We start from the raw sequence: 27668 nt of genomic DNA, 5'->3' as shown, positions 1-27668 counted from the left end.
TAGAAATTAAATATTAAAACAAGAAACAAATACACTCTTAACGTGAATCCATGCTCGAGACGTCATCGGTGAAGTCCGAATCGTATCACGCGTCCTAACCCTCGCACCCACTCAGGTATCCTCATGCTTTCTATCAACTATCCTATCAATCACATTTCATACTTTTCTTCTAAACGACAGATCATATGCATATATCCAGTATGATAACAAGTCAATACATAACAGGAATTTAGGTGGAATAGGAATCAAGAGAAAAATAATGCAATATAATCTCCAATCATGTAGTCGACACATGCATACCCATGCTAATCTATCACAATATGCATACTCATGCTACAGATCAACTAGACATAAAATTATAACAGTATAATCATCTCTAATCATCTCTATATATCATCATAATACTCGTATCCAAGATTAGCCTAATTACATGCATAATAAAATATGCTCGACTGTAATCATCTCTAGATAAAGTCATATAATCATACTGGAGGCCAAAACATGTATGTACATAATATATAATATAATCTAATTTGAGAAATACATCTAGGAGATAAGACTACTCACATCTGATCAGAAGACACCACTCACGTATCCCTCACATCCGGCAGCGAGCGACAACTCGTCTTAATGGAGTCCACAGAGCCTCAAATAAGAAGTTCGGGATCTGAAAATATTTAAGTAGCATGAAGTTAGCCGTTCATCTAATTAAAATCCGTTCATATAATATATGATGATTTAGTAGGTTTTAGAATTTCTACTTATATTTATAACTAGCTAGATTTTTAATTATAAATAAAAAAAAATATAGATAAAAACCTAATTATAATTATATCTTGATTAATTAAGGACTATGTAGTCATTACTTTATAAAATAATAAATAAATACATAAGCCTAGTATTTTATTTGTTACAAAATAATAATGTATAATAAACTATTAGAATTACTTAAAATGTATCTTATAAGAATATTAGTATATAAATTTGATAATTATAATTTATAAATCTATATATTAATCTAATACAGATATAAATAATAAATATAAGTATTACCTATATGTAGACCTAATTAATCATTAATTATACAAATTATAATTAATAATAATCATATTGAAGAATATATAATATTATTAAAATAGTTAATGTCTAGATAATCTATTTGCATTAATTAAGAAGGAAATACCTAAATAAATAATATAAATAAAATAAATTAATATAACATAAATAAATAATAAATCACTGCCATTAGTGCTGGACCGAGCGCAACACTATGTAGAAAGAGAAGGAGAAGAAGCTGAGGAAGAAGAAGAAGAAGAAGAATAAGAAGAAGAAGAAATGAGGGGAGGGAAGTGCGGATCTGGGTTGGCGGGGAGGGCACTAGCAGGTGGTGGCCTCTCGCCGGTGGCTCGGCTCCACCGAGTCCAAGCCCAAAGCAAGAAAGTTAGAGGGAGAGAGAGAGGGAGAGAGAGAGGGAGAGAAACGAAAATAGGGGAAGTGAGAGACCTCACCGGTGGCGGCGGCGGTTCCGAGGGCGGCAACGGTAGTAGTTAGAGAGAGGGAGAAAGTAAGTTTGAGAGAGAAGAGAGTGAGAGAGAGAGAGATATAGAGGGAGAAAGAGAGGCGGTGGAGGGGAAAGAGCTGCGGCACCGAGGCCCGCCGTGGCCAGCTGTCCGCAGCGAATTGGCTGCGGCAATGATTGTGGGCATGTGGCGCCTTCAACGGCAGCTTACATGGGCATGAGCACGTCGTGTTCAAATTAATTTTTTTTTAAGGGCAGGTTGTTACACTCATAATCTTCCCGAAGGACTAAAAGGCTATTTTTCTCCTGCCGTTAAAATTAATAGGGGTTAAAAAAACAAGGCTATTATTGTAGAGGTCAGTTTAGAATTAAAATTCTTAGAGGGTAATGAAGTATTTGCCGAATTTTTATATCCACGCACGGGGTGATGAGAACCAACTACTGCGGTAGGAACTAATAAATACCAACTCCTGAGTTGTTCCAAGGAATTCCCTATTTGAAGTCAACTGCCTCACTATTGAGTTGGATTCGAGATGCCAGAAGCAGCAGCCGCTGGATATGATCGAAAGCAAGAAGTAAAGCAATTCGACGACACCAAAGCCGGCGTCAAAGGCCTCGTCGACTCCGGCATCACCAAGATACCAAGAATCTTTCTCCACTCACACGAAGACCTACCAAAATCCTCGGATCATGGCGACAACCCTTCTAGCATCAAAATTCCAATCATCGACCTCAAAGACATCGTCCACGATGGCCTTCGCCGCGAGGCGGTGGTCGCGGAGATCCGCGAGGCCTCGGCTTCGTGGGGGTTCTTCCAGTTGGTCGGCCATGGAGTTCCGACCGCTGTTCTGGATGAGATGATAGAAGCAACTCGGAGTTTCCATGAACAAGGCGCGGAAGAGAAGGCAAAGATTTATACCCGTGATACTCAAAAGAAGGTGAGGTATTCCAGTAACTTCGATCTCTACCAATCCAAAGCTGCAAACTGGAGGGATACGGTTGGCTTCATCTTCGACGGATCGCTTGATCCAGATGATATACCGATGGTCCTCAGGTAAATAAATAGTTTTAACCCGATCTTACTTTCCCTTATCTTTGCTCGTCTTATCAAATCCAATTTCTATAACTACTGTAACGAAGGACGTCAGAATTTGGACATTAATTGCTTCACTTCCTTGTTTCCTGATTTATTTTATTGTTTGCTTTCGGTTTAGGGAACTAAATATTTTTTTTATTTGCATTTAATCAAGTTTACTTTTAAAATAATTAAAATTATAGAAAATAAAATTAACTAATCGAGTTTAAAGCTTAACCTCAAACAAAATAAGTCATTTTAAAATGCTTAGACTGCTTAAATCTTAGATAATTAAAAGGCTATACAACATGGTAACTATCCCAAGTAAAATCTTTCACAATGGGCTAAACCCTAAAGTTAAGCTAATTTAATAGGTTATGACTCATTAAGGTAATTAAAAGTTCGACAAAAGAGCCAACGGCAGGGGCGGATCCAGGAGAGGACGATGGACGGCAATTATCCTCCATCTATTTTTTCAAGAAAAAAAATATCTATAACTAGATGTAGTCCACATTAACTAAAAACTATATTATTTGCTCCCATCCAAAATGAGAAACCTTAAATACCTGTGATTACTACTTAACTCAAATATGTTTTTTTTTTGTCCAACTAATAAAGCAGATCGGCCACTGGCCAAACCGGCCGGGGCTCATGGAATAATAATACAATAATTGACCTACAGCTTTCTGACACACCCTCCCTCGGGACGATAAGAAGAAATGGTGTATATATACCCCTCAATCCTCTTTCATGTCCACGATCACCTTAGCTTCCCGAGTTAAAAACCAAACTTTCTTCACAGCTTCCTCTTCCTGGATTCCTGCCCAACAGAGGAATAAGGTATTCACCTTATGGGTAAAGGCTTCATAAGTTTGAATGCAACTATTAAAGATCCAATTATTTCTTTCTACCCATAAGCTCCAAAGAAAAGTACTAGCTATATATACCACAATTTTTTCTTATTGTTTTCCGGATGAGATTTAACCGAAATCAATCTTTGACATGTTTATGCAACTTTATACCCAAAATCATCTTCATTTGCCTTAGCAACTACCATCCAAATCTACATCTCAAGAATAGATGATCCACAGATTCATCTTGATTACAAAAGATACAAGATAAATTACTCGTCTATTATGGACCAGATCTGGACTGATCCGGACATTATATGATGGTAGCCTCATGAATTAAGGTTCTAATGGCTCTAGTTTCATCTAAATCGGAGGTCACTATAAAACGTTAAAAATAAAAGAGTGAAGATAGGTCAGAACGGGGCAGAATGGTAAATATAAGACGTTGTGGCGGTCGTCGGAGGGTGGAGGATGGCCAAGAGTGGTGGTGAATGACTGTAAGGTAGGGTGGCTACTGGAAGAAGGCGGTGGCTAGAATTTAGAAGCTTTGGAGGTTCTACGGATATGATATATTTTTAGAAAGGTAAAGATGATCTAACGACTACGATAAAACGGTAAATACGGTAATAAAAAAATAACTAAACTCAATTAATTTTCAATACTTAGATGCTTAACAAAGAAGCCCTACCTCTCTATTTATAGTGGTGGGGTACAATGAGTCCTACTCGGACTAGCTCTAAAGGCTTATACGACTTAAGCTAATACTTGTCTTAGACTAACCAAAGGCATATACTACTCGAACTAGGACTTGCCTTAGAGATTTACAGGACTTAATTGGACTTGACTTATGGGCTTACATAAATATAAATAAATTAAAAGATAAATAGACTCGACTCGATTTGATTCGATTTAACCCACGTGGTCGGATTGTAACAATTCACCACACTTCTGACACCTTTTCCTCAAGGTGCTTAGTTTCTCATATTTTTGTACTCGTACAACTTATCGTGCCTATCAGTGGACTTAGGTTCATCCTCTTTGTGTCCACCTAGGAACATGACGTGGCCTGGCTAGCGCTTGCATTTATGGCCGAGGGTAAATCGGTTTGTCATTTCTCAGCTGGAATAATTGGGCCAGATAATCATATTATGAGGACATTGGGCTTGATGGATCGAGTCTATTTATCTTTTATTGATTCATACTTATGTAAGCCCTTAATGCAAGTCTAATTAAGTGTAAGCTACTAAGGCAAGTTCAATTAAGTCATATAAGTTTCCAAGGTAAGTCCTAGTTCGAATCGTATAAGCTTTTAGGGTTAAACCCAAGTAGGACTTATTATACCCGACTTCTATATATAGAGGAGCTGGGCTTTATTCATCCAAGCATCTAAGTATGCAAGCATTGAGAATTAATTGAGTTTACTTATTTTATTATTCCCATATTTACCGTTTTTATCATAGCCATTAGATCATCTTTATTTTCCTAGGAATAGATCTAAGATAGAAACTCAAATTCTATCTCCAACCCATAGCTACCATCACCTTCAGTAGCCACCCTACCCTACTGCAGTCCACCATCATCCTTGGCCGTCCGCCACCCTCCGATGACCATCGCAACGTCGGATATTTACTGTTTTACATCATTCTGACCTTACTCTACTTATTTAATTATATCTTTTCATACAAATATCCGACTAATATAAAATTAGAGCCATTAGAACCTATCTCACGAAGCTACCATTATTAAATTTTTATAATTTTCTTACATTTGCATCATTCCAGATTTGGTCCATAATAATGATCAAAACTAGATAAACTATATTCATTCAAGTAGAAATTGCTGGCCATCCAAACTCTACAAACCCAGTTCTTAGTCATCCTTGATCTCCACCAATTGTATCATTTTTTAAGCCTTTTTCATAGCTTCCCCTCATTGCAACGTTGCCCAGCAACATAACATGTAGGCTATTTAATGATGGAGATCCTCTATATCTTTGCATCTATCAGTAAACAATCTACTATTACATTCTAGCCAAATGTTCCAGAACATGATCGCAACCCAAATAAGAATCCATTTGGATATCTCCTTCTTCTGCTTAAGAAAGGAATTGCAAAACTAGCCTTTGTCATCTTTAGGGGTGATGGTTAAGCTAGTAGCCACAACCACTTTACTAATCAATTGTTTCACATAATGACTTTTGACAAAAAGATGATCCAAAGTTTCCTCTTTATCACAAAAAATACATTTTATGCTACCACTCCAACCTCCTTTACTAGGTTACATCTTGCTAAAATTCTATTCTGACACATCAGCCATAGAAAAGCTCGAACATTTAAAGGAATCCTTAATTTCCATATTTTTGGGAGAGCATGGGATATGATCCCTTTATTATTCAAGAATTTATATAAGAATTTCATAGTCAGATACAATTGCTCGCAAGCCGCAAGTTAATTGTATCTTTCTCAACAGTCATGCAAATACCACTATTTTCAACCAGCCTCTTCATCTCCTACTCAAGTATGCTCTGCTGCTCCATCAAATTATGTCTTTATTTAAGATTCCACTCAAAACCATCCCAAACATCTAGACTTTTACTCTATCACCCCATACAATATCAAAAATTATAGAAAATCTAGTAACCATGCTGCAATCTCCACACTAAATGTCCTACCAAAATTTAATAATTTTACCATTCTGAACAATCCAACTAGAGCCGATATGAAAAATCTTGCTGGTTTATAAAACACCTCTCCAAAAGGAGGAGATTCAAGCTAAGCTATTCAGCTTGAAATCATTCACTTTAATTTTCTGTAATATCGCTGCATCACTACCTTAGCCTACTATTGATTTTCAGAACTAAGCAATGTCTACTACCATTTTGCCAATAAAGCTCTGTTCATGTCTAAGAGATCCACAACCCCCAACCCACTGAACTCTTTTCGCATGCAAACTTTCTTCCATTGAATCAAAGAATAACTCTTTTTTATCTCATCCGTACCTTCCTACATAAAGGTTCTTCTCAATTTATCAATTTTTGTTCTCACCCAATTCTGCATATTAAAAAAGGCCAGATAATAAAGAGGAATAGAGCTCCATGCCGAGTTAAGAAGAATTATTCTCCCACACAAGGAGAGCAGTTTTCCTTTCTAGCTCGTGAGCCTCTTCTCAATGTTCTCTATAACATGCTCCCGATCACATTTACAAAGATTACTGTCATGAAGTGGTAATCCCAAATATTTTATAGGTAGCTTCTCCACTTTGCAATTTAAAAGCTTCACAAATTTTCTCTCTTTTTCATGATCATTACCCAGATAAATCAGAGAGCTTTTAAAAAGTTAATCCTCAAACCAAAAACTGTCCCAAAGAAGTGAAGAATAAATTTCAACACCCCAACCTCAATCAAAGTATAATTTGAATATTGCAGATTTATAATACCATTTTGCTTTACATCCTCTCCCAAGCCCCTTAGAAGACCTTCATTTTTTGCATCCTTAATCATTCTATGTAGCCTATTTGCAATCAAAACAAAATGGTAAGCTGATAACAGGTCACCTTGTCTCAGCCCTTTTTTACATCGAAAATAATTTCTAAGCTCACCATTAAGCATAACAGCTACGCAACCAGTTGTAACGCATGCATAACCCATTGAATCCAATTTTTGAGAAACTTCTCAACTTCAAAATATCCAGCAAAAAATCCCATCTCACTTTATCATATTTTCAAAATCTAGCTTTAATAACAGGCCTTCATCTTTACTTTTTTTTAACACTAAATATAATCTCATGTACACATGCCATACTGTCAAGAATATACCTTTGTTTTATAAAAGCACTCTAGTAATCCTCAATTATTTTTCTAATAATATTACACAATCTAGTAGTGAGTACCTTCGTGGCAATCTTATTAATCCTTTCAGCCTTAGACTTTCTAGAATTAATACAATCATAGCATAGCTTAACGTCTTTAAACCACCTTTACCATCATACAAGTCTTGGAGGACTTGTCCAATTCTTTTTAATGTCTTTAAACCACCTCTTTCTTTTATTGGCAATCATACAAAAATATTTAATATTATTGTCTTGCTTTGCCAGCCATTGTTACCTGGATCTTTGCTGCCACAACAGCTCCTCCTCCTTATGATTGATTTAGTTTTAGTATCAAATCAGCCATGCCTTCTTTTTCATTATCCCTCAATATTCTTTCTTCCTCAATTAGATCAATTTTATTCAGGCTCTCAATCCAACTGTTCTTCTGAACTTGGTCCCTTATTTATTATTTTTACTCCAACCACGAAGCCCCTATATGGTTTTCTTGATTTTTTTCAATCCATCTATCAATTGCAGTCAGACCTCTCTTAGGAGTGTTCCACCATTTATTGACCAATCTCTCGAAGTCATCTTTACATAACCAATAGTGCTCAAGTCTGAAGATATTACTCTTTTGACAAATATTATCTGTGTCCACTGGAAAAAGAACATGATCTAAACAGATTCTTGAAAGAGTCGTAACTAAAGTCATAGGGAACATACTTTCCCACTCATTTGTCATGAATACTCGATCTAAATGAGGCAGCACAAGGTCATCCCTCATATTTGACCAAGTGAATTTCCTTTCAGACATCTTCATCGCAATCAGTTATAGTTCATTATTCATAAAATTGAATAATATTTGTTGCGGTTCTTAATTTAGATACATATTGGACATAGTCAAACCACTTAAAATTGTATCATTTTTGTAAATCTATTTTAGGAAAATAAGATGACTTCTGGCCAGTGCATTCCAATGCAAGTGGAGGGTGTTCAAACGCCTAATTTGTGTTCACATATACAAAGCATGGTTTTGGGCCATAAGCGCGATTGAGGTGTGTTCGAACATGGCGTTGGAACGCCTGATTCGCGTTCGTATATCCATTGTCCTATTTTTAGTCGTTTGAATGCGATCGAGGGCATTCAAATGCACGTTGGATAAGTTGTTTCGTATTAGAATTTGTTTAGAATTTTTGGATGATTAGGCTGCCTCCAAATATGTGGAAAATTTTATTTTGCATCTAGGCTTGAGCCAACTTCTCCCTCCTCCTTCCTTCCCCTCGGAATCCATCCCGAGCTCTCATCTATGACTGAGGTTAATTCTCTATTGCTTCTCCCTCCTCACTCTAGTGACTAGCCATACTTGAAAGCTTCCTTCTCCCACCTGATCTTGTAAAAGGTACTAATCCATCTACTATAGCCATTGTCATCTTCCCAAAACTCTAACCACATCATCCACGTCCATCCCGTCATCTCCTGACCTTTGGTCACTATTGCATTGGATTTCTAACTTCTTGATAAATAACATATCCAAATCTCAAATTATTCCAATAGTTAGATCGATCTCTATTGCCTTCACAATTTCTATATTGAGTTTTGTCTAGATTAACAAATCAAATTGACAATCATCTTCCTCGAGGACGATCGTAACAAGCTGGTATCTAAGCCAGGTTTCCTTGGCACACATCAACAATGACAACAACCACTAGATCATGGCGGCACAAAGAAAAGAAGACGATGGAAAGACATCCATGCACGCAGGAGAGAGGAACTCTATACCTGCATGCACGGGCACCCAAAGACAAGAGGACCACAAACACACAATGCTACCTTCTCCACCATTCACGAATCCAAACATGGAGATGCTATCAAAGTCTATTGAAGCTTTAGGACAGACCTTCTCCACCATCCTCGCCTAAACCATTAGAACCTTGAGTAAAATGATTCGACAACAACATGCCAATTTGTTTTGGGAGATTCGAGGAGAGCCGATCCGAGGGCCTGAGGTACCTAGATCTTCCACACTAGAACCTTCTATGATGGTTCCACCAGTCGGCCAAGGATAAGAGAGGACGTCAAAGAAATCATGTATGGCTAGAGGAGCACCCACCTCCGATTAGAGCTATAGCAAGATTCGATCCCAACCATGACACCGGGCGCATCGTTCGGTTAGAGTTTCTAATTTTCTGAGGTGTCGATCCAATAGATTGGCTCTACCATGCCGAATAATTTTTCATCTTCCAAAGCATGGAGGACCAAAAGGTTCTCCTTGCATCTTTCCACCTCGAGAATGTAGCGCTACGATAGTTTCGGTTGGCTACCACTTATAGGCCAATCAAAACGTGGGCAGAATTTCACTGTTTGGTCTGCAAATGGTTTGGATCGTCGAGCTACGAAGACATTCATGCTATCTTGATGAAGACAATCTAGAAGACAACGGTGAGAGCCTACTAAGAGGAATTTGAAGGTGTGTCTAGCCTATGCATGCCACCATGGTCAAATCTTCACCTCAAATCTATATTCATCGCTAATTTGCAAGAGGACATTCAAGCTGACGTATAAGCGCTGCAACTTACAGATCTAGGACAAGCTATAGAGGATGCTCTGCTCTTGGAGGACAAACATCGAGCACTTAGAGCACACTCGAGGCAACCATGGAGTAGCAAGCTAAACCAAAGCCGACACATGACTCATATTACTAGCATGTAGTTGAACAACAGCCACCTATTTTGCATTTCTAATGATGTGAGAACAGCCCCAAGAACTCTTATACAAACTCTAACACCTACATACGTGGAGGAGCAAAGAGTTAAGAGGTTGTGTTTCAGGTGCGACGAGAAGTTCACCCTAGGACACTATTGTGTATGGTCGACCGATATAGTGATGCTGATTGATGGAGAGACTAAGGAGGAGCCGAAGGGATTACCATCAAAGTGTGAAAAAAGAGGTTCTAGTGGAGTGGCTTGGACAGATCACCGAGAAGGCAACGTGGGAGATAAAGGATGACTTGATGGATCATTTTTCCATTTAGGATTGAGCCAACTTCTCTCTCCTTCCTTTCCCTTGGTTCCATCCCAAGATCTCATCTACAACCGAGGTTAGTCCTCCATCGCATCTCCCTCCTCACTCCAGTGGCCAGCTATACCTGGAAGCTCCCCTCTCCCACCTCATTTTGTTCGTGGTACAAATCCATCTACCATAGCTATCATCACCTTTCCAAAACCCTAACCATATCATCCACATCCATCTCGCCATCTCCTGAGCTTTAGTCACTATTTTCTTAACAACTTTTGATCTATTTCCCCAATCGATGATATTTCAGTTGTGTTGTATTCCTGACTTCTAGAGAAACAACATATTCGAATCTCAAATTATTCCAATAGTTGAATCAATCTCTATTATCTTTGTAAGTTTTGTGTTGAGTTTTGTCTAGATTATCAAATTAGATTGACAATCATCTTCCTCGAGGGCGACCGTAACAATACTCTCTCTACTTCCACTAGCTATTTCTTTTCTATCATCTAAAATTTTTGTTGCATTGAATCTCCTCCAATAATCCACTTGTCCCCTTTCCGCTGATTTATCTCTTTCATCTCCTCCCACAACACACTCTTCTCCTCCCAACTCTGGGGGTCCATACGCATTTACCAAAACCCAATCAACATTTTTAGCTTTGCTCTTAGCGTGCAAGACTATAGAATTAGTACATCTCACCCATCCATCATCTCCAGGTTATTGTCATTTACCCCTATCAACATACCTCCTGAAGAGCCAATAGCAGGTAGAACCTCCCACTAAGTCAGTCTATCCCCACCCAAAGTTGAAAGACCTCTGTCACCACCTTTTTTTCTCTCCTGTAAACACAAAATCTAAATTTCCCGAATTATAATCTCTCTTATTCTTCTTTTCTTCTCAGTTCCTCCCAAATCTCTAATGTTCCAGTAAAGGCTTTTTATTGATCAACAATTTGCAGTTCTTTCTCAGCCTCAGCTTATCCAGAGAGGGCTTTCAAGATTTTCAAAGTTTCCTCCTTTTCCACTACCAACTATTGAGTTAATCCAAAGAATTCTCAATTTGAAGTCAACTGCCTTCCTATCGAGTTGGATTCAAGATGCCAGAAGCAGCAGTAGCCGGATACGATCGAAGGCAAGAAGTGAAGCAATTCGACGACACCAAAGCCGGAGTTAAAGGCCTCGTGGACTCCGGCATCACCAAGATCCCAAGAATCTTTCTCCACTCACCAGAAGACCTACCAACATCCTCGTATCATGGCGACAACTCTTCTAGCATCGAAATTCCAATAATCGACCTCAAAGACATCGTCCACGGCGGCCTTTGCCGCGAGGCGGTGGTCGCGGAGATCTGCGAGGCGTCGGCTTCGTGGGGATTCTTCCAGTTGGTCGGCCATGGAGTTCCGACCGCTGTTTTGGATGAGATGATAGAAGCAACTAGGAGTTTCCATGAACAAAGCGTGGTAGAGAAGACCAAGATTTATACTCGTGATCCTCAAAAGAAGGTCAGGTATTCCAGTAACTTCCTTCCCTACCAAGCCAACGCCGGAACCTGGAGGGACACTATTGCCATCGTCTTCGATGGAACGCTTGATCCAGATAATATGTCGGTGGTCTTCAGGTAAATAGGTTTTAGATTCTTGTAAAATACTTGTAAATACTTATAAGAGGATGTAAATTAAAAAATTACATTAAAATAGGATGATTTTTTTGTCTTCAAACGAGTACTAAAACAAAACCTCATTATATTGTTAGTCTGTCAATACAAGTAGCAACAATGACAACAATGATTTCTTCTCAAAAAGAAATACACAATAACCTAAAGATCAACCTGTTAGTCAGAATTTTTGTTAGAAAAGACAAATTTGACTCAATACTTTAAGAAATATTGGTAATACATCTTTCTGAGTGACTTGATAAACTTGTCACCGGAGGATAATTCTTGGCTCTGTAACCAGCCAACCATCCTAATAAATAGACTACAATAAGAGGTCAAATCATATGCATATAACACTCTTGTTAAGAGAAAGTATATACAATAAGAGGTCATGGACTACTATCTAGACTTGACACTCTTGACTACGGAGCAACCGCTAGCAATGGTTCTCAAGCCATCTTCCGCTAAGATGGAAATTTTTTTCAAAACACTAGTTTTCCACTAGCGACATTCTAGACACTTTCGATCCAAGCCACCAACACCTTCCTTGAACCACCCACACCAAAACCATGGCCTAAATTGCATGCACTAAGACTATAGATTGAATTGCTCGCAACTGGGATTTGGCTCAATCCATTTGCGACTAGGGCAGATTATAGCTCGAATAAGTGGGCTCTATGATAGAACCCTAGTTTTCCACGAAGCTTGAGGACATGTAGTTTGAGAGTGCTGAAGGATTTGGAGACAACTATGGACACCTTGAAGACAGAGTTGCTGGAAGCATGATGGATAAATGCAAATCAAGTCAGGTCAAATCACATCATAAAGATATTAGGCTCGATGGATCAAATGTATTTATCTTTTAATTGATTCATACTTATCTCTTTAAAAGCCTTTAAATCAAATCGAATTAAGTCATATAAGCCTCTACGATAAGTCTAATTAAATTATGTAAGCTTTTAAGATAAATCCTAATTTGAGTTGCATAAGCATTTAGGGTAAGTCCTAATAGGACTCATTGTACTTGACATCTATATATAAAGTAATTGGGTTCTTTTTTTTAGCATCCAAGCATTGAGAAATTATTGAGTTTAGCTAATTATTATTATCTCATTTATTATTTTATTATACCAGTTAGATCATCTTTTTCATCATAGGAGTAAATCTTAGCCATAGAACCCTTCTAAGATTCTGAACCTTAGCTACAACATTTCTCTATAAGCTACCCTACCTTACGGTTGTCTACCATCACCCTTGGCCATCTGTCGTCCTCTAACGATCGCCACAATATCGAATATTTATAAAAATGTCCAATTCTAACCTTCGTCTAGTATTTCAATTATATCTTTTCACCCAGTCTTTTGATTCACGTGAAACTATTAAAATCCTAACTCATGAGGCTATCACCATAAAAGTTTCATAATTGTCTTTTGTCCAGACCGTTCTAAATCTGGTTGGTAACAATTTCCTTTTTCAAAGTTCTCTCATTTTGAGTCCCCCCGTCATATTTTTAGTTTTCATGATGAACATTTTAAATTTCTTAACAAGGAAAACCATAAACTTATTATCAACATCATTGCCAAAATCGTAATCTTCCTTTTCAGGGATGATAAAACAATATATTTAACTTTTTTAGACAATGGATCTACCCAAAATCTCTTAATGCGTGAGAAACATAATAACATGAAGTTTTTTAGACTATGGAAAAGTAAAAGCATGAGAAACATAATGACATGATTTTTTTTAAATGGAAAATCTCTCAATGTGTCCAGAGGAAAAAAGATTGGATCTGCCCAAAATGGATCGATATATATTATATCATTCGTAGAAATAAAAAGAAAAGTATTTACAATCATATAGACAATCCGTCATCTAAATGTTGAAGTCCACGTCAAGTCCACATCACTTGCTTGAAGTCTATATTAATTAACTACTCCATGAATAGGTTGCCTCTTAATATAGTTTATAGTACATAACCATGTATCGCTCATCAAACTCCTTGCATCAATGGTGATAGTCAATATAGAGTTGGTTCAACTCTTCCAATACTGTTAATCAATCTCTGATGTAGAACTAACACTCGGGCATATGTACAAGCTCTTCTCACAACAGTTAGGAATTTAGCACCATGAAGGAACTAGAAAAGTATTCTAAAATGAGACTAGAAATTCATAAAGTTCTCAATTGGATGGATGTTTCAATCTATGGTTCTCAATCAATTAAATCAAGATAAGAAATATCTATGATTCATGTTTGGATAAGTCTCCAAGGGAATCTCTAGAACTATTTTTGAATTACAACTCTATTTACTGTCTGAATCAGCTATGATTCGTGCTAGGCATGTCGTCCAAATGTCATTTATCCTATCTGTATGTCACTTATCCCGTCTAGACGCCACTTAAATCTCCTAAGGTGAATTGTTCTAACCGTCAAGATGCCCTTGACTCTATCTGGATGCGGCTTTGAAACTTGAAGCTTTATGTTTTTCTTCTTTTGACTTGACTTCTTTTTACAATATAATTTTCTAATAAGCTATATGACTTGATCATACACGTAAATCTAATTTGTATAACTTAAACAAATATAATTTTCTCTACAAATTTGTCATTGCAAAAATTCATCCTACCTATCCTTGGTTACCCAACCACATCAGATAATAATAATTACTCATAAATTAAATTAAAGATAACTTAACAATATGACCAAATCACATATCTCAAGATTAATTTTGGTAAGCCTAATTTTCAAATTCATATTTAATTCGGTTGAAAATCTAAATTTATATAATTTGACATAAGATGGCAGACTAATAAATAAATAAATAAATAATTTTTCGATGTAACAAAACTAACATCAGAAACTTTTGAAGAGATTTTGTAGAAAGAATAAGATAAAAGTCTGATACAAGAAGACTTCAATAGGGTATGGCAAAGGACTATAGAACATTAGTCTGTTTTGGAGAAGTGAACTAGAGTGTTTTGAGAAAGAAGTACCAATCAAACAGTCAAACAGAACATTAAATACGAAAGAATAAAGCTATTGAGAATTTAAATGAAGTCGAAAGAAGTTAAAGAGAATTCTTGTCATCTTACACAGTGATTAGATAAAGATGCAAGACATTCTAAATTGGGTACAAATTCAAAATCGGAAGCTGAGCTGGTTTTTGGTGTAAATGGCTGTCAAATGCTTATAAAAGTGGCAGGTAAAGATCTAAGACGCATTTCCAAATCCCTCTTCTTCTCTCCTCCAAAGTCTCCGACAATGTTCTCCTCCTACTCTCGTCCATCGGTTAGAATCCTAGAGACTTCCCGAATCTCCCCACCTCAAGGATCCATACCTCCAACCTCTCTTCCCCTCACCTTCTTTGACGTGATATGGCAATCTTCTCCCCCAACGGAACGCCTCTTCTTCTACCCCTTTCCCTACTCCACTTCCCACCTCATTGATTCCATCCTCCCAACTCTCAAATCCTCTCTCTCCATCACTCTCCAATCCTTCTACCCTCTCGCGGGGACTCTCCAACGAATCCCGGGCAGAAGCGACGACTTCCAGCTCTGCTACTCCGATGGCGACTCTGTCGCGCTCACCGTAGCAGAATGCGTCGACGGTGGTTTCGACATCCTCGCGGGGAGCGAAGCACGTGCCATCTCTAATCTCCGACCGTTGCTTCCGACTCTACCAAAGCTTGGAGATTCTTGTCCATTGCTAGCCATTCAGGTGACGGTTTTCCACAGAGACGGCGTCGTCATCGGGACCACGGTGCACCACGCGGCGTGCGATGGCACGAGCTCCACCCAGTTCATGCACGCCTGGGCGTCGGCTTGTCGGTCGGGAGGCTCCGCCTCCGAGAGGCATATTCCAATCATCGATAGATCCTTGATCCCCGATCCTCGCGGGTTGTACGCAATCTTCAAAGAAGGCGTATCAAGATTAATGAGCCTTAATTCTCCCGGCTCCTCGCAGCCCGTTGCGGCCGCTCCGGCCGATAAACTTCTGGCCACCTTCACTCTCACACGAGCTCACATTAAGATGCTCAAAGAAGTAGTCCTTGCCAAAACTGATCGGAAAAAGCCGTTCCATTTATCGACCTTTGTAGTAACATTTGCATATATCTGGGTCGGCTTTGTTAGACTACGGGAACAATTATCTCTGGGGAGGAAGAGAGCCCACCTCTCCTTCGGGGCGAACTTCAGGGACCGGATCGAGCCGGCGCTGCCGCCAGCGTACTTCGGGAACTGTGTTGGGCTTTGTTTCGTGGAGGCTGACGTCGGCAAACTCGTCGGTGGAGATGGGCTAAAAGTAGCGTCGGAGGCTATTGGCAAAGCCATCGAAGAATTGAACGTTAGCTTTCAAAGTTCACAAGAATGGCCAACAAGGTTCGCATCTATTATGAATGAGCAACCCATAGGTGTCGCTGGGTCACCCAAGTTTAAAGTCTACGATGTTGACTTCGGATGGGGGAGACCAGCGAAGGTCGACATTCCTTCCATTGCAATCTTCGACGTCATATCCTTGGCGGAGAGCAGAGAAGATCCAGGTGGAGTCGAGATTGGATTCGCTCTTCCAGAGCATGAGATGGGTTTCCTTAACAACTACTTAGAAAATGGTCTTAAGACTCTCTCAGAGCAGGAGATGGGTTTCCATTAGAAGGAGATTCAATAACTGTTCTTAAATGTGTAAGCTTCTGATCGATCAATGGCCATAATGTTCTTACTTCTAAGGGCAGAATTTAATAAAATATTAGCAGTGAAAAGAATACTATTTATTACGGACAGATACTATGGAGAAATTAAAAAAGCAACAAGTATCATTTTAAAATGTGGTCAACCAAATGAATGGAAAGACACTATTAGAAAAGATATTCTTAATACCAACTAGAAACCGGCTGATAAACGTTCACCACTCTAGATGAATCCGTAGAATATTAGAATGACTCCCCTTCCACGGTTCAAAGAATACCATAGAGAGATACACGATACCAAATAGGGTATGGAAATGTGAAGTAAACGAGTTTTTAACGATAAAAAAACAATATAAGGGGATTGTGTATGTTAGCATTTCTAACTAACTAATTTGTGACAAAATAAAACCTTTTGAGTTGTAACTAGTTGGATTTTATTATAAATAGCAAAAGCACATCTTGGAAGCAAAAATGATATCTCATTCTAATTGGTTCTTCTAGCGAAGCAAGATTTTCACAGTATTGAAAACTTGTTCGAATGATCTTTCTAAATGCAGTTCCGTTTGAATACGATACACATGATTTGAAGAAAGATATCAACAGAGAGCAAGTGTCTATCCAACATAGGCAAAACATTCGAACAAGATTTTCTAAATAGTCCACTATATCTAACGCAAGTAAGGTGTCTGAACGAAATATTTCAGAGAGTCTACTGTAGTCAACTTGGGAAAGGGGTTCGAACGACTATTTAAAGACTTCAAATGGTGCTAACCCATTAGAATGGGATTTTTAGAGAGGCAATCTTTTTGACGTTCGAAGTCTCTTCGGAACCTCAACCCACTTGAATGCTCTAGATCTACTTCATCTAGTTCGAATGGGTTTGTTATGTCTGCTCTCATTGGCTAGGGATAATTCCTTCCCCGGTATGATGCTTCAATATTTCAATATTTTCTACCATTCTTATATTATGGTAGTCTTTATCTATTTATAGATGCCTTTTATTGTCCAAACAAAATGGTTGTTGTAGGCCAAGATGTTCCAAATTAGATCATTTTGGGGGCTATCTTTCTAAGGATATAAAAGAGCAACTTGCAAAAAGGTGAGGGAGACCTCTGGAGGTGACATTTAGCTACATTTGAGAGAAGTTAGAGGTGCTCTTGGAGATGTTAGAAATTGGAAGATATTGGATTCATCTCATGCTTGTTTAGTCCAAAATTGAAGAAGATATTAGAGATTGCTTTAAGGGTCACTGAGAACCTTAAGGGTCAAAAAGGTTAGGATCCAAGTATAAGAGCTGGTGTATTGAAAGTATAACGCCCCCGCCCGGCACGAGCACGTGCATGCCCACTCGCCCACACGGCACGCGTGGCGCACGCGATAGGACGGGCAGGGCCCGTCACACACAGGATATACTTCGTGCACATACAATCATGAAATCATCAAATAATACCTGCTAACACATTCATGCTCACATAATCCAATACCAAATATATCATATTATCAACCAAACAAATCTGTTAAAATATGAATATCTAAGTCCACAATGATATACATTAGACCACTACCTAATTTGGCAGGACCCACATAGGCCAAAACAAACCATCAAGATACAATTAAATAACTATTACACGAATGCATTATAATATGACATGGATTATACAAATCATTGTCTGATACAATAAAGTACAAATATCAAATAATGGTACAACTCAATATTTGGTTAAACTATCTTTTATACTATCTCACATCTATAGCTCACCTCATCCTCGCTCTATAATATCTCCTCAAGATATCTCAAGTCGCTATCACGTACCACATGTCTAAGGGGTTAGAAAAAAAATAAAAAGAGTCATGAGCAAAAGGCTCAGTGAATAGACCTTACCCCCGAATCAGTGATGTCAAACAGAGAGTAAATCATATACTAGATAATATGAATCAGAAAGAGCATCATGTCATGAATAAGTATATGAATATATCCTGAATAATATATAAATAAAAAATAGATAACATGTCACAACTGATAAAAGTATATAATCCTCGATAATGAGTAAACAAATCTCCATGTCATACTATCATCATAACTTTCTCTCAAATATGACACATGATACATGCCAACCATGACCATACTATGATATCAAATATAACCAGGTATAATGTATATTGACCACTCGATAATCAGATAATCAGTTGATAATAAAATCACATATATTTCTCAACATTTCAATCATCAATGTCATCATCATATTAGACCACTGTGCATAGTCAACACCCGGTGCCCGGTCTCAACATCATGCCCGAAGGCTTAGAGCATACTCGTCATCTTGCAAGGAGTATCTCAAATATAACCATACCCTGCCATCCACTAAGGGTATCAATATTCATTCAGACCAGGCACCCTTCTAGCTGATAGAAATCTCAAGAGGATAGCTCGCCACATATGCCCTAATGAACGGCATGTGTCCGAATGTCTGATGCGCACACAGATTAACGATCTCGAACGTAAGGCCAACAGGATCATGACTACGTCGAGCGATCAATCATCCACCAAGCGCGTCCTAACCCTCGCGCTCACTCAGGTATCCTCACGCTTTCTATCAACTATCCTATCAATCACATTTCATGATTTCCTTCTAAATGACAGATCATATGCATATATCCAGTACGATAACAAATCGATGCATAACAGGAATTTAGGTGGAATAGAAATCAAGAGAAAAAAAATGATACAATGTAGTCTCCAATTATATCGTCAATACATGCATACTCATACTAATCTATTATATGCATACTCATGCTACAGATTAACTAGACATAACCTTACAACAGTACAATCATCTCTCATCATCTCTATATATTACCAATGTATTCATATCATAGATCAGCCTAATCAAATACTTGATAAAATATGCTTGATTGAAATTATCTCTAAATAAAGTCATATAATCATGTTGGAGGCCAAAACATGCATATACATAATATATAATATATCCTAATTTGAGAAAGGCGTTTAGGGGGTAAGACTACTCACTCTTCATCAGAAGATATGAACCACGCAACTCTTACATCCATCAGTCAGACATCAACTCAACGTCAGGGTCCACAGGGTCTCACATAAGGGGTTTGGGATCTGAAAATATTTAAGTAGCATGAAGTTAGCTGTTCATCTAATTAAAATCCGTTCATGTAATATATGATGATTTAGAAGGTTTTAGAATTTCTACTTATCTTTATAACTAGCTAGATTTTTAATTACAGATAAAAATAAAATATAAATATAGATGAAAACCTAACTATAATTATATCTTGATTAATTAGAGATTACTTTATAAAATAATAAATAAATACATTTATTTATCAAACACGTATGTTGTTTTATCCTCCCCGATTTTCTACTTCTCTCTCTTTTCCTCCTTCCCTCATCGCACAGCCTCCTACCTTTTTTTCTGTTGCTGCGTTAGAGTGCCACTAGAGCTTAACACCCTCTTAATATGCATTATGGATGAGTCCTCTATTTCCCTCTTTATTTAATTTCATTTTAATAGCATATTGAGTCCTCTCTCTCTCTCTCTCTCTCTCTCTCTCTCTCTCTCTCTCTTTCTCGGAGCTACTGGCTAATCGACGACCTTGTTGATGTCATGCTGGTCCGAGGAGCTTCACCTGGTGAAGCTGTCTCGTTTGTTGCCTATCCTGAGCTCTCCTCACCTTTGTGGTAGGTCATAAGAAGTGGTCTTTCCTACTAATTTTTGAGATAAATCCGGCTATCACCACCTTAGTCTCCTTCTCTTGTATGGTCAAAAGTATTCATCTTCGAAAAGGAACCTTCCAAGGTTTTTCTTTGGTCCTCTTATGGTTGAGTTTGCTAAATGAGCCATCTCTATGGCTATCGTGGAGATGGGACCGACCGCCGCTAGCCATCTCAGCCAATCATTCTCCACTTTGTGTGAACTATGCTAAGTTGAGAGGAGGGCTTTTGTCTCGTCAACTTGGACCACCGGAGACTCCTTCTCCCTTGCTATTGAGCCCTTTTCCATCGACATGGGTTTCCATGCTCTATCTTTAACTGGATTATCACCTCGTGTTCCTTTCTTAGCTTGTGGGTGCTAGTGAGCGTGCTGACCTCAGCTACTAGTGGCATTGTTCACTAGCAGCCATCTCCTTCTTGTCTCTTAGTTGGTCTTCCATCGAGAGAGAGGAGGGAGGGTGAAGTGGGCTGCACTAGGTGTAGCCTAGTATAACTTGGACTTGGGTGGCTTACAATTGAGGTTCTTAGACTGCGATAATGAACTATTGGTCATGCTGTTTGTTTTGGTGAATATAAATAATTCTATCACTAGATGACTTTTTTTCTAGATGTGTGTTGCTTGATATGAGGTTTGTTGATATTTATGACTATGGCTATGCGTGAGCCTAAGATAGAGAAGTTGAAGTTTTAAAATTATGCATATCATGCTTATTGTTACTAATGCATATGAGCTATAGTTATAGATGTGATAAGTATGCGGTAAGATGCATTATTATGATTATGGTTAGCATTTGTATATGGTATTACATAATTCTTTATATTATTTTAGATTGTAAATGTGCATACTTAGTGGATTTATGCTCACTAACTTTTAGTAGAAATATTTTCAAAATAGTAAATAATTATGAGTTCATGGAAGAGCCAGCATGGATTACTTTAAATTAATTAATTAATTTTATAATTATAAACTAAGTTAAATGGATTGAAGCTCTTGCACAGTTATTTTTATCTATTGTGGTTTGAGATATTTTGATTTTATTTATTTATTTATTTTTGGTGTTACTTGGGTTATTAGTAAATTAAAAGAGTGGAAAGCAATAAGCAACTAAGAGTTAAGGCACTCATTGTAACGCCCTCGCCCAGCACAGACACGTGCACGCCCACACGCCCACACGGCACGCGCAGCATACGCTACAGGATGAGCGGGGCCCGTCACGCACAGATACACTCCTGTGCACATACAATCATGACATCATCAAATACTACTTGCTAACATATCCATGCTCACATAATCTAATAACAAATAAATCATACTATTAACCAAATAAACTTATTAACATGTGAATATCCAAGTCCATAATAATATACACTAGACCACTACATAATCTGGTAGGACCCACATAGGCCACGACAAACCATCAAGATACAACTAAATAACTAATACACGAGTACACTATAATCTGACATGTATTATATAAATCATTGTTTGACATAATAAACTATAAATATTAAATAATGATACAACTCAATATCTAGTTAAACTATCATCTATACTATCTCACATCTATAGCTCACCTTATCCTCGCTCTAAAATATCTCCTCAAGATATCTCAAGTCGCTATCACATACCACATATCTAAGATGGTTAGAAAAGAAAAAATAAATGGAGTCATGAGCAAAAGGCTCATTGAATAGATCTTACCTCAAATTAGTGATGTCAAGCAGAGAGTAAATCATGTACTGGATAATATGAATCCGAAAGAGCATTATGTCATGAATGAATATATAAATGTATTCTCAATAATACATAAATGAAAAGTAGATAACATGTCATAACTAATAAATTATATAATCTTCGATAATGAATAAACAAATCTCCATGTCATACTATCATCATAACTCTCTCTCAAATATGACACATGATGCATGTCGACCATGACGATGCTATGATATCAAATACAACTATATATGATATATATTGACCACTCGATAATCAGGTAATCAGGTGATAATAAAATCATATGTGTTTCTCAACATCTCAGTCATCAATGTCAGCTCTATATGTCATCATCATACTAGACGACTATGCAGAGTCAACACCTGGTATCCGGTTTCAGCATCATGCTCGAAGGCTCAAAGCATACTCTGTCTTATGCAAATACTATCTCAAATATAATCATACCTTGCTATCCGCTAAGGGTATCAATATCTATCCAGACTGGGCGTCCTTCTACTTGATAGAAATCTCATGAGGATAACTCGCCACATATGCCCTAGCGAACAACATGTATCCGAATGTCTGCTGCTCATAATATTAATGATCTCGGACATAAGCCCAATAGGATCGCGACTATGTCAAGCGATCAATCATCCACCAAGTGCGTCCTAACCCTCGCGCCCACTCGGGTATCCTCACGCTTTCTATCAACTATCCTGTCAATCACATTTTATGCTTTCCTTCTAAATGACGAATCATATTTATATATCCAGTACAATAACAAGTCAATGCATAATAGGAATTTAGGTGGAATAGGAATCAAGAGAAAGATAATGCAATATAATCTCCAATCATGTAGTCGACATATGCATACCCATGCTAATCTATCACAACATGCATACTCATGCTACAAATCAACTAGACATAAAATTATAACAGTATAGTTATCTCTATACATCATCATCATACTCGTATCCAAAATCAGCCTAATTATATGGATGATAAAATATGCTCGACTGTAATCATCTCTAGATAAAGTCATATAATCATATTGGAGGCCAAAACATACGTATACATAATATATAATATAATCTAATTTGATAAATGCGTCTAGGAGATAAGACTACTTATACCCGATCAGAAGACACCACTCACATATCCCTCACATTCGGCAATCGAGCGACAATTCATCTTAACAGGGTCCACGGGGCCTCACATAAGGGGTTCGGGATCTGAAAATATTTAAATAGCACGAACTTAGCCATTCATCTAATTAAAATCTGTTCATGTAATATATGATAATTTAGTAGGTTTTAAAATTTCTACTTATCTTTATAACTAGCTAGATTTTTAATTATAAATAAAAATATAAATATAAATATAGATAGAAGCCTAATTATAATTATATCTTGATTAATTAGGGACTATGTAGTTATTACTTTATAAAATATAAATACATAAGCCTAGTATTTTATTTGTTACAAAATAATAATGTATAATAAATTATTAGAATTACTTAAAATGTATCTCATAAGAATATTAGTATATAAATTTTATAGTTATAATTTACAAATAATAGAACTATAAATCATAAATATAAGTATTACTTATATTTATACCTAATTAATCATTAATTATACAAATTATAATTAATAATAATCATATTGAAGAATATATAATATTATTAAAATAATTAATGTCTAAATAATCTATTTGCATTAATTAAGAAGGAAATATCTAAATAAATAACATAAATAAAATAAAATAAAATAATATAAATAAATAATAAATCACTGCCATCAGTGTTGGGCTTAGCCCAACACTACCTACCATAGTGCTCAGCTCAACAATGTGCAGAAAGAGAAGGAGAAGAAGCTGAGGAAGAAGAAGAAGAAAGGAAAAAGAAAAAGAAAGAAAGAAAGAAAGAAAGAAAGAAAGAAAGAAGAAGAAGAAGAAGAAGAAGAAGAAGAAGAAGAAGAAGAAGAAGAAGAAGAAGAAGAAGAAGAAGAGGAGGAGGAGAAGAAGGGAGGAGGGGAGGGAATTGCGGACCCGGGCCAGCTGCCGACCTCTCGTCGGCAGCTCGGCTCCGACGAGCCCGAGCCCAAAGCCAGAAAGATAGAGGGAGAGAGAGAGGGAGAGAAAAGGAAAGAGGGGAAGTGAGAGACCTCACTAGTGGCGGCGGCAATCGGCCGGCTAGGCGGCGGTAGTAGTAGTTAGAGAGAGGGAGAAAGAGTTTGAGAGAGAGAGGAGAATGAGAGAGAGAGAGACCGAGAAAGAGAGCAACAGAGAGATATATAGAGGGAGAAAGAGAGGCGGTGTTGGGAAAAGAGTGGCGGCACCGGGGCCCACTGTGGCTAGTTGGCAGTAGTCGATAGGCTGCGGTAGCGGTGGTGGGTGCGTGGCGCCTCACCACGCAAGCTGCTCATGCAGCTTGCATGGGCACGAGGCCTGCCACATTCCCAATTTTTTTTTTCAGGCATGTTGTTACATTTTCTTTCCTCCCTTACGAAAATTTTGACCCCGAAATTTATATCATGCTTGTATTGTAAGAAAATCCACATATCTAGTTCCACTACCTTCTAATCAAATCGACTACTATGTAATCTCACTTTTTCAGATTCATAACTCATATTTCATTGATTAACTTACTCATTAACTCCTAACATTACACAACCACAAGTAACTCCCTTACAAGGATAAAATTCCTTGATCTTGGTCAGTCAGGTAATCATACTATGTTTGTAGACATCAATAATACCACTCGTCTACAAGAAAGAGTACATTCATTCTACAATATAAAAAGTATTATCACCTATTAATTGAATCACATCCTACTCCAAAATACCTCAAGCTATCCAAATCTATCACTTTTTTTTTGCTAATTGCAACAATATAACAACGTAATGCCATAATCACCTATGGTAAAACAATACAACCTATTTAAGTAAATTATCTCCAATCTACTGAATGTATACTTTGATCCCAATCATGATCAATGGATTATTCCTCAATACTATCCCTAATACTAGGTAGAATGATAAATATTGATCATTATCTATTTAATTACTATCACTACTACTATATCCCCCAAAATATCACTTAATGATATCGATATTTAGATCCAAAGACTATCCACTAAGTTCTACTAAGTAATCCAATAATCTCTTCAATATCTCGACAGAGATAATATTTAATTCATAATATTAATCCATTGCCATACAAATATTTACTAATCCATCATTCTTGATCTTTAAGAATACATAAACATATCTTAGACCAATCCATAAAATCATTCTACATGAACTAAAGCAACTAAGATTAATCTCTCGAATTGGTAATGCTATAATGATCTGCTAATAAAATAACTGACACTAACAGATTCAGATAGATCATAAGACATCCAAAAATATAAAATACAACCTTACTAGCATATCTTCCATTTTACTTTAAATTAACTCACAACCTTAACTTTGCAATTCATTAAAAGATCTAATTTTCACAAACTGTAATGGAACCAATCATGAAATCATTATCTCCCAATCAAGTATCTTTATTTTAGGACTCAAATGTAAACCTATAAATCTTTACAATTATTAAGATCAATCTCATCACTTTAAAAGGCTCGCTCAATAACCTCAAGTAATAATCGAACATGAAAGCCAACGGTTACACAAATGCTAATATAATCTGTAATAACCCAATCTTAAAAAAAAACTTCACTGCATGGCACGACAGCCTCGTGCCGTGCAATGGCAGGTGGGGAGGACGCCACGCGCCCCAAGCGCCGGCCCGGGAGAGGTTGGCCTAGCCAACTGATGCAGTGGGCCCCGCCGCCGTCGCGGCCTCCCTCCCCACCGCCTCTCTCCTTTTTATTTCTCTCCCTCTCTTTCTCTCTTTCGATCTCTCTCTCACTCACTTTTCTCTCTTTCTCTCTCTCTCTCTCTCAAACACCCTCTCTCTCTCTCTCTCTCTCTCTCTCTCTCTCTCTCTCTCTCTCTCTCTCTCTCTATCTACTACTATCGCCACTCCGCCGGCCTACCGTTGCCGCCGCCAACTCCACTAACGCCGGTGAGCTTCTCTCCCATCTCTCTCTCTCTCTCTCTCTCTCTCTCTCTCTCTCTCTCTCTCTCTCTCTCTCTCTCTCTCTCTCTCTCTCTCTCTCTCTCGTGCGGCGCAACCCTAAACCCTAAACCCCTCAAGCATGGATTCACTTTAGGGGTGTCTTTGTTTCTTATTTTAATGTTTAATTCCTAAGAAAATAAGTTTTCTATAAGTCGCGTTCAAACGCAGGTGGAGTGCGTTTGAACACGGTTGTGAATGCCTGCATCACGTCCAAAGAGTGTGAATTGTGCGTTCGAACGCGCTGTGAACTCTTGTATCGCGTTCGCAAATCTAGAGAAGAGAGAACTAGGTGCGTTCCAATGCGAGTTGGCGCATTTGAACGCGGTCGGCGATAATGTACTTTTTAGGGTTAATTTTGAATTGTTTGGTTAGCCTCTAACGGATGTAGATGGCAACCATAGAGTCATTATTGATGAATTGAGTTTTGCCTTGCCTTTTTCGCCTTCTTTGCTCTCGTTCTCTTGATACCAATCACCCTAGTCCCTTAGGGGTGGCCCTCTCCTCCCCCTTCTTCCAATCTATTCAACACTTGCTCTAATCCTTCCATCAACCATAACCCTTCCAGCACCACTTTTCACTGGTGTCACCCCATTAATGTCGATCCACCCCCAACCGCCATCATCTAGGATCTCATGCCTCCATCCACAGTCCTGATTAGACCCCCTGATGTTCATCCACTAATCGAACGATATCTCAAGATCCCTACATCTGATTCGCCTAAAACTCGATCCGATAGTAGTATCTTTCGGGATCTATTTACAAAGTTCTTTACCAGATCTAGTCCAGATCTGAAAATCAAAAGAGATTGAACCTTAGCCAAAAAGGGGAGATTGTATCAAGCTGGTATCAGAGTCACCGTTCCTTGGACACACACTTCTTATGACGACAACTAGAGCGATGGCTGCACGACGAGATAATGAAGAAGAGATTCTCCCAATAAAGGAGGAGGAAACGATTGCGGGGACTTCTACCCGCAGAACTCTCCGATCTAATTGAAATATGGAAGAACCTAATGTTCAAGCCGCGTTGGGGTCTCTTTCCGAACAAATGGCAATCAACAACCAGATGATGATGGAGAGATGGGGGAATTACGGGTGATAAGGGAAGCCATGGCGAATGGGAATGCACCATCGACCCCACAACGAGAGTCCACTCCCATGAACCCACTGCCACCGATTCAGAATTTGTAACCACAAGAGCCGCTGCTGCCACCACACTATAGGCAGAGGCAAGCAAGGATGGTTCCACCAGGGCCAGTTGTAGGTGAACCCATCCGACGAGTGAACCACTATGGAGATCACCTTGGAGATCAAGATCCGTAGGTGGGTCAATACGATCCAGAATCACGGCGAGTTAATCAAAACCGAAGGAGGGATCATCAACCCTTCATGTGCATCCTCCTCCGGTTAGACAAAGACTTGGACATGATCCGGAATGAGAAAACGACATCCGTGGACAAATTGTCCGTCTCAAATTTTCCAAGTTCA

General features: G+C 38.1%; 3 protein-coding genes across 3 annotated transcripts; all 3 read left to right on the top strand.

Annotated features, from left to right (window-relative positions):
* Window positions 1–1936: 1936 nt before the first annotated feature.
* LOC140784580 (1-aminocyclopropane-1-carboxylate oxidase homolog) lies at window positions 1937–2764 on the top strand. Its single transcript, XM_073132071.1, has one exon. It carries the CDS (start codon window positions 2053–2055, stop codon window positions 2575–2577), a length of 525 nt encoding a protein of 174 aa, XP_072988172.1. The 5' UTR covers window positions 1937–2052; the 3' UTR covers window positions 2578–2764.
* Window positions 2765–11362: 8598 nt separating this feature from the next.
* LOC140783983 (1-aminocyclopropane-1-carboxylate oxidase homolog) lies at window positions 11363–11887 on the top strand. Its single transcript, XM_073131162.1, has one exon. It carries the CDS (start codon window positions 11363–11365, stop codon window positions 11885–11887), a length of 525 nt encoding a protein of 174 aa, XP_072987263.1.
* A 3265-nt stretch (window positions 11888–15152) lies between these two features.
* On the top strand, window positions 15153–16924 carry LOC140784737 (anthocyanin 5-aromatic acyltransferase-like). The gene has a single exon (XM_073132268.1). The coding sequence runs from the start codon at window positions 15181–15183 to the stop codon at window positions 16564–16566; it is 1386 nt and encodes a 461-aa protein (XP_072988369.1). The 5' UTR covers window positions 15153–15180; the 3' UTR covers window positions 16567–16924.
* Window positions 16925–27668: the final 10744 nt, after the last annotated feature.

This window comes from Typha latifolia, chromosome 3, assembly GCF_019914945.1.
Source record: "Typha latifolia isolate L0001 chromosome 3, TyphaL0001v2, whole genome shotgun sequence".
In the NCBI taxonomy this organism is placed as follows: domain Eukaryota; kingdom Viridiplantae; phylum Streptophyta; class Magnoliopsida; order Poales; family Typhaceae; genus Typha; species Typha latifolia.
This window is presented reverse-complemented; position numbering and strand designations above follow the sequence as displayed.